This window comes from Morone saxatilis, unplaced genomic scaffold (genome assembly GCF_004916995.1).
Source record: "Morone saxatilis isolate NCDOM2014 unplaced genomic scaffold, NCSU_SB_2.0 Contig20, whole genome shotgun sequence".
Lineage (NCBI taxonomy): Eukaryota > Metazoa > Chordata > Actinopteri > Moronidae > Morone > Morone saxatilis.
This window is the reverse complement of record NW_023339763.1, coordinates 7,005,179-7,012,676: the sequence shown is the minus strand read 5'-3', so window position 1 is coordinate 7,012,676 and position 7,498 is coordinate 7,005,179. Positions and strand designations below refer to the sequence as shown.

Here is a 7,498-nt window from a genome sequence, read left to right as displayed (position 1 = left end):
TCAAATTTAAGCTAAATAGAAGTTAAAAGTTAAGACAAATGTGTGAGGATTTTTTAAATGTTCACTTACCTTAAGTGCTACTAGTAAAGTGACAGTTTCTACGGAGTAGTACCCTCTGTCTACGTAGTCTCCCATGAACAAATAGTTTGTGTCTGGAGATTTCCCTCCAATCTTAAACAGCTCCATGAGGTCATGGAACTGGCCGTGCACGTCGCCACACACTGTCACCGGACATCTCACTTCCTGGACGTTTGACTCCTTGGTCAGGATCTCCTTTGCCTAAAGAAAATAAACAAACGTTTAATGTGGTTCATGTAGTGAAGAAAAAAAAAAAATCTGCAAGAAAACTGAAGTACAAAAATTGCAGATGAGACAAAAATCCAAAGGGACTTCAAACAAGCAAAATGTTCCCCCGTTTATATACTGTGTGCCTCTTTACAGTGTTTTGCTCATTGAAATGCAGGAAGATCAACGTGATCCTGCACTGTAATCACATGCTCTATACACTGTAATTTTCAACATCACTCTTTGTTCTCCATCTTTATTTCAGGAACAAACTATTTCCTGCCAACTCTCTGCACAATTTCCACATCAGCCTCCAGTGGGGTCTACATTAAGATGCCACACAGTGATTACATCGCAACCCCCAACATCACCACCATAATCTATCCAAGGAAATAAGCCCCTACCGTGTGTGTGTGTGTGTGTGTGTGTGTGTGTCTGTCTCTCTAGTTTCCTGTGGGCCTGCCTTGTGGCACTCAGAAAGACAGCTCTGGTTGCAATGCAGCAATTCATAAAAATCAATTAGTGTGAAGCTCCAGAGGAACACAGAACAGTCACTTGTTGTCTTCAGATTGTTTTAAGAGGTTATAGTTAGGACGTCAAAGGCAACACATCATCAGTTCCATGTTTTTCTTGGACATCAGGACTCATCGAGGCTTAGCCTAAAACCTGCTGCAGGGGTGTGTGACTCAGCCAGTGATTTTAGAGGAAACACTTGGTAACTGTTGTCTGCTGATTCAAAATGCAGAGGATGTTCTTTTGCAGGTCAGCTGATGCTGGAGAAAAAAAAAGGTTAACTTGGCATAATCTGGAATTGTTTAATCTGTGTGTCTAGTGACAGATTATCCTGATGTATGGAGTTGCACAGTAATCTTAAGGGAGTTTTAACTACACAGTAGGAGTTTTTAATTATTATCATTAATCATTTTCAATAAGCAGGCGACAAATGATCATGCAGCCTTTACCAGTACTTGCCCCACTAAAAATAGTGGGAAAGCTTTAAACAGTACCAACACTAAATCTGGAGACCCACAACAAGGCCTATTCCTGGAGTCAGTCTAGCCTTGCAGGTCTGAATACGGGGGCCAGTCAGCTGGATGAGCTCTTTTAAGGAGCTTTGAAGCAAGCAAATCCTCAGGCTGCGAGAGAAATGCTCCCCGCTGAATGACGAGCAGACATGTCTGACGTGCACGGGAGATATGGAACAAGCAACGAGACTGAGTGAGGCGACTGCACAATCTGAAGAGAGGAGGGAATAAAGAATCACATTCGTTTCGTCTACACTGAGCATTTTCAAGTGATTCTAGATAAAAAGTCACTGCGCATCCACAATAGGCTTGAGAGCAGCGGTTCTCTTGTCCTACGCAATTTGGTTTGTGCAAACACGTGTCTTCTATCCCTGTGATGGCTGGTACGTTTTGAGCAGCCCCCCATCTTTTCATACTGTCCCCTTTAAACAACAAACGTGACCAGGGTGAGAGAGAGAGAACCGACACTGACGGAGTGCTGATGTTGGCCTGTCAGCTCGGCAGATGGGACAGAGAGAGACAGACCCAGAGTGACCAGGACGAGATTGCAGTGCTGCACAATGCTGACCTATATTACACACACACACACACACACACGTACACACACGTACACACACACCACGTGCCCATGCTACCATGTGGCAGGAGGCCTTTTAATGACCAGGGCTTCTGACTCTAAAGCAATTGAGTCAGACAGATTCATTCTATATGGCTGTATGAAAGTGGAACAGCACTATATCTCTTCCCCCGCCCCAAGCACTCGGAGTGAGGTAAGGGGACAATAAACAAACATGGGCAGGAAAAATAAACAAACCTGCATATTAAGAGGGCTGCGTCAGTCAGTCTGTGATCCTCCTTACTGCTCACTGTTCTTCTTAACCCTCAATCTCCTTTACTAACTTTACGTTAAAAAAAAAAAATACATTTAATATAATTTCAACTCTATAAATTGGGTAGAACTGAAATGATCATTGCCTGAAAAATATTTGGGCATATATAAAGAAAAAAACAAAACATGGCAGATTTGGGCAGTGAGACATTTCTAATCACAGTCTATGAAGATTTGGTGGATTAGAAATCCAGGACAGACACTTGCTAAAGCAAACAGTAGTGCTAAAGCAACGTGAATGTACTGGGATGAATATTGAATTCATTCGATTTTTGTTGCCATCTCCCTGCAGAGCGTTAATGCTGTGTAAAAGCACTTTTTGGTTTTGTGTAGGCAACTATCCAGTTTCCCCTTTTCTTTCAGAGAGATCTCTATTGCTCCTGCTAGAAAAGGAAAGAATCCTCCAACAACTCCTGTGAAAACATACAGACACTGGGTTTAAACAAGAGTAGAACAATCCAATCAAAGAAAGTGCTATTCCTTCCACCATAACTCATTAGGACATTCTCTACAAGTTGCTCCTCCAGTGCATGACACAGTAAGAGGCCTACATCTCTGTAACCGTACACTGCACTATATGAGTAATCTGTTAAATGACGCATCAGATATCACCTCTGTGTGCTGAACTGGCTTCACTGATTAGAACTTGGTTAATGTGCACTTTTGTGCGACTAGCACGCTGCCAATTTGGTCTGTCAACAGATTCCAGTTATATTGCCCTGATGTCTGCTGTACTGAATCTCTCATTTTATTCCTATCCCATTTTCATCCTCTTATTCATTTCCCTGCCCACTTGAGAAACTTTTAACCTTTAGTCAAAGGCCTGAAAATAAACCTCATTTTCTGCCTTTGTAGCTGTTCTTATAGTAGTTCCATCAAATCGCCTCACTTAAAAACACAATCTGGTAAATATCCATAACAAGATTTTACTTTATGATAATGTAACAAAACAAAAGAACTAAAATATAACAGAAAAATATAAAACAGGATTAAGTTATTCCAGATCAAACATTACATAAAACTGGAGGAAGAAAGCTAATTCAGTGTGACCTACTGCTTATGGTACCAGAATAACTTTTTCATAACGCACAATTTAAGCTCGGATTTAGCGATATCCTCGCAATTTAGTGTGTGAGAGACCTGCTTATTCATGATACATTCCAGCTACCAAGCTATGAAAAGGATGACGGCAGAGGTGACGCAAGCACCTCACCCAAAGTACGGGCCGCACCTGTAGCAGAAATGCCACACAGAGGCTGCAGGGAGGGAACCTCGCCCAGACTACAGACATGCCCGAGACGTCAGATGCCACAGTCAACAAAACGCTTAGCCGAGTGCTGAGAAGTGAAGTCAGCATTCTTCCAGCTGCTGCAATATAATCCCATTAAAGTGAGGTAAACGCGGCCAAAGGTTCTCCACGAGACAACTTAGGGGGAATTAAGCTTGACGACTAGGCAAAACTACAACCACAAACAAATGACCTCACTCGGGACTGTTATGGTAGTTCAAAGCATCGTCCTGATAAAAAGCACTATAACCTGTGTGAATATCAGCCACAGCAGCGGCCTGTGTCCGCGGTTGTCAGCGTTTTATACGATGACGACATGTGAATTTTGCTGAGATGAATTTAAAAACCGTCAAAGTCAGTCATTTTGGTTGTACGTGTTCACGGGGATACTGGATTACTGCTTCTCTGGTTTTTTTTGATATTCATATTTTATGATATCACTATCTTGGGATTTTTGCTCTGCCTAATGAATAAGCAATGCTAATTTAGTTCACTATATCAGATGATGTTGTAGGAACACTAAATCATCATGAGGAATGTTCCTTACTGACTCATTTTTCTGAGTAAAACCATGACCTCAGTTGGTAAACAAAGCTTTGTTTACTGTCCTGACTCGATGCAGCTAACTGCCTTTAACACAGACAGTGGAGGTCATACAGGGGAGTTCAGCTCCAGGAAGTGGGGCAACTATCGCCACATGACCGAAATACATACATCATTCTGACTAACTTTAGGTGATGTCACTTGACATTAATATTTGAAGTGAACATTTCCCACCATCCTTCATGAGCAAGTGTTCTACTTACGCTCCTGTACTGTAGCTGTGCTCTGCACCGTTTACTGACTTTAATAAATATCTCGTGTGCAAAACAGTGTTTGTAGATTCACCCAACTCAAGACAAGACGAATGAACTGGATCGAGCTTAAATGGTTAGGGAACGCTGCCTCTAAAAGGAAGTCAAACGAGCAAAGATATAAACGGCACAGGACAAAAACGTCTGAATGGTTATGTAACTCTCAAAAGGTTTATTTTTGAACGGAGGGGAAAAAAACAAAAAGTGGTGTTTAATTCAATTTACTCTGCGTAATTGACAGGAACATAAAACCAATTTCCAGTGAACAGAGCATTGTCGGCAGCTACTTAATTTAAACAAGGCAACTAGATTGAACACCATTAAATGATTAAACAGAGGACATCACTACTCTGCAAACAAAACATTTGCAAAAAACCCATCCCGACCCATGAGAGGGGGGAAGATACTGCAGTGCTAAAAAAAAACGGAGCAATGTGAATCGATTACGACGACCGAGATAAAGCCTGTAGGTATCCCGTCGTCGCTGCACACCAGACAGATACTCTGGTACGTTCAGCCATTTCTGGGATAGCTGGAAGGCAGAAATGAAAACACTAAGGACAGATTACACAGCACATCTCATTCCTTCACACCCCCGTACATCCCAAAACAGAGACGGCCGCTCTCTCTGACTCACAACGAACAATGTAATCCTGAGTCACACACTCTGATCCGTTTGTGTTAGCGGTGCAACTCAAAATCAATCCTATCCTTTGCTATTTTTAAAATCAGGGAGGATGTTGTGTGGGTGCACTCTGCGGAAAATGTTAACAAAAGTCACGTGGACTGGATGGATGGATGGATGGATGCAGGCGGACCGTAGTTTAAACTGTGCAGCTCTCCGTTGTCCTCTCCACTACTTTTATGGCATCTCTGCTGTATCGGGAGGAAACAGTGGAGAGCAACAAGGAAAGAAAAACACAAACATGACTTGCGCAGTTCCTTCATCTACGTGTTTGTTCCTTGTTGGCTGTGTTAGTTTCTCCCGCAGATTCATAACGCGACTGTTCACAAGCCCCCCACGAATCAATCAATCGATCCGACCGGCCAGCTCTGAAAGGCAGACAAATGCAGCCACATGTCGAAGCAGCTGAAATAAAAGCATGTGAAGTTACTCCAAGCTTCCTACATCCACTAGAAGATGGAACAAATGTATAAATCTGGAAAAATAACCCGCTTGGAAATAGCGAGCCATTAACCTTCAGCACACAGCTGAAACTCCAAACATGGTAGTGGGCCTCGTTTTTCAGTCCCTTTCCGAGCTGAGGGGGATACAGCTGCACTAAAGAATCAGACTTCTTCAAAACATCTGTCCAACTTTAACCTCTGTTGTCAGGGTGAACAGCAAATTTTACATTTAAAAGAAAACCAGAAACATTTGCAGTGACGTTAGCCACCACCAACGGACGTGAGGGGTTCATCCAACAATCGAGGATATAGAGAAGAGACTGGGGTTAAGCTTCGACTCAGACCAGAGGGGTCTGCAGAACCGGTGGTCCGGGGCTGAAAACATTGTACTCATCTCGTACATGCATGTGTGTCAGTTAAATAAGATCAAGCACCAGGCTGAGCAGGAACAACTCCTCTGTGACCACAACAACAACAACGTCAGAGAAAAAGTCTAGACATCCAATGAGTAGCATGAGGACTGCGCAGTCACCCACTGTAATGTCCTTGCATTAACTTCCATGTTTCCCTGTAGGACATCCGAAACAGTGTCAGCTAAAACATGGTGAACCATAAACAAGAGCAGAGGATTAATACGGTTCAAAAGTCAAAGAGTTACAACTCCCATGATGAGTCTTTGACCAGTTACGTGGTTATGTAGCATCCTGTTAAGGTGGAAAACTGATAACTTTACAAGTCAGTCTCACTACTTATTGACTACAGGAGCAAATAAGAAGCTAGATGAAGGACTGGCTCAGAGATTTACTGCAGCTTTCTTAACTACCTGTGAGAAACAGCTTTATCCCAGTTCAGGAATATTCATACAACTGCACAGTAAGCATGTGTGACATTAACATCAGGACAGAAAAGCTTTAAAACATTGTTGGTTAAGAGTTTTTTAACCACACATTCACCTACCTTTTTTTTCCTCCCCTTTACCTGCTCACATATAAGCAACATGACATATAAAGTAAAGGTAATGAAGCTGACAGAGATGCTACAGGTCACTGACAGCCTGAATGAGAGGAGGTGGTATGTGACTTGAATTCACAGCATGGCTGATCACGGTTTGTAAACCCAGCTACCGATAACATGTGCGTTTAACTCATTATTTCTAGACATTTTTCGGCAGACAACTATTCAAACGACTTAATAGAAAACGACTAACCACGCGTGATTGTCAAACACAGGCAGGGCGCAGTGAAATGTACACTATAGACGCCATTTTAAGAATTTCTGGAAGGCGTCGTTAAGGAGGGAGAAGACGTGGACATTAAGTTGTTGAAGGGAATTTATTTTCCGTTTCAATGTCTCACCTTTTCACATAGCGTCTTCACTTGTCCCTCCGAGAGCTGCTTGCACTCGTTGAGCTGCTCGATCCACTGATCAATTTCTTTCGTAAACGCCTTTTCGTCCATTTCTCTGTGTGTGTTTTTTGGGTTTTTTTTCGGGCTCCGCTGCAGTTTCGTTAGCCGATAACGTTAAGCTTTTTTCGGTTAGGAGTTAGGACTCTCCCCGAAGATGTTTCCTGTCTCTTCCAGACTTTACAACACGGACACGGACGGCGCTAATATGTTCTCTTATTTGAAAGACGCATGCAACTACCCTCCGGCTGCCAGGTCGCTATGATTTGACTGAATTGAACGCGAGGGGAGGGAGGGAGAGACGTCAGTAGGCGATCCACCCTGGAAGTTTGTTTGTGTCGAGCTGCCCGCAATAAAACACCGCAGTTCCGGTTGAGACCTTCGAAATAAAAGCATTGCTGCTGACGAACTCCTGTTGTGAGCGTGATTGTGACAGCTAATGTTTATATGCAGTTCATGTTTATATACAGTTAATGTTTATATACAGTTAATGTTTATATACAGTTAATGTTTATATATACAGTTAATGTTTATATACAGTTAATGTTTATATACAGTTAATGTTTATATACAGTTAATGTTTATATACAGTTAATGTTTATATATACAGTTAATGTTTATATACA

The 7,498-nt window shown here is 42.2% G+C and overlaps 1 protein-coding gene across 1 annotated transcript in view; it reads right to left on the bottom strand.

Moving 5' to 3' along the window:
• Positions 1-7,170, bottom strand: part of ppp2cab (protein phosphatase 2 catalytic subunit alpha b) — a 9,697-nt gene extending 2,527 nt beyond the window's left edge. Inside the window, exons 1-2 of the mRNA XM_035666768.1 lie at positions 6,825-7,170; positions 70-279 (exon numbers count right to left, since the gene is read on the bottom strand). Of these exons, the coding sequence (XP_035522661.1) occupies positions 70-279; positions 6,825-6,926 (312 nt within the window). The 5' untranslated portion in view covers positions 6,927-7,170. The remainder of the gene's footprint in view (positions 1-69; positions 280-6,824) is intronic.
• Positions 7,171-7,498: the final 328 nt, after the last annotated feature.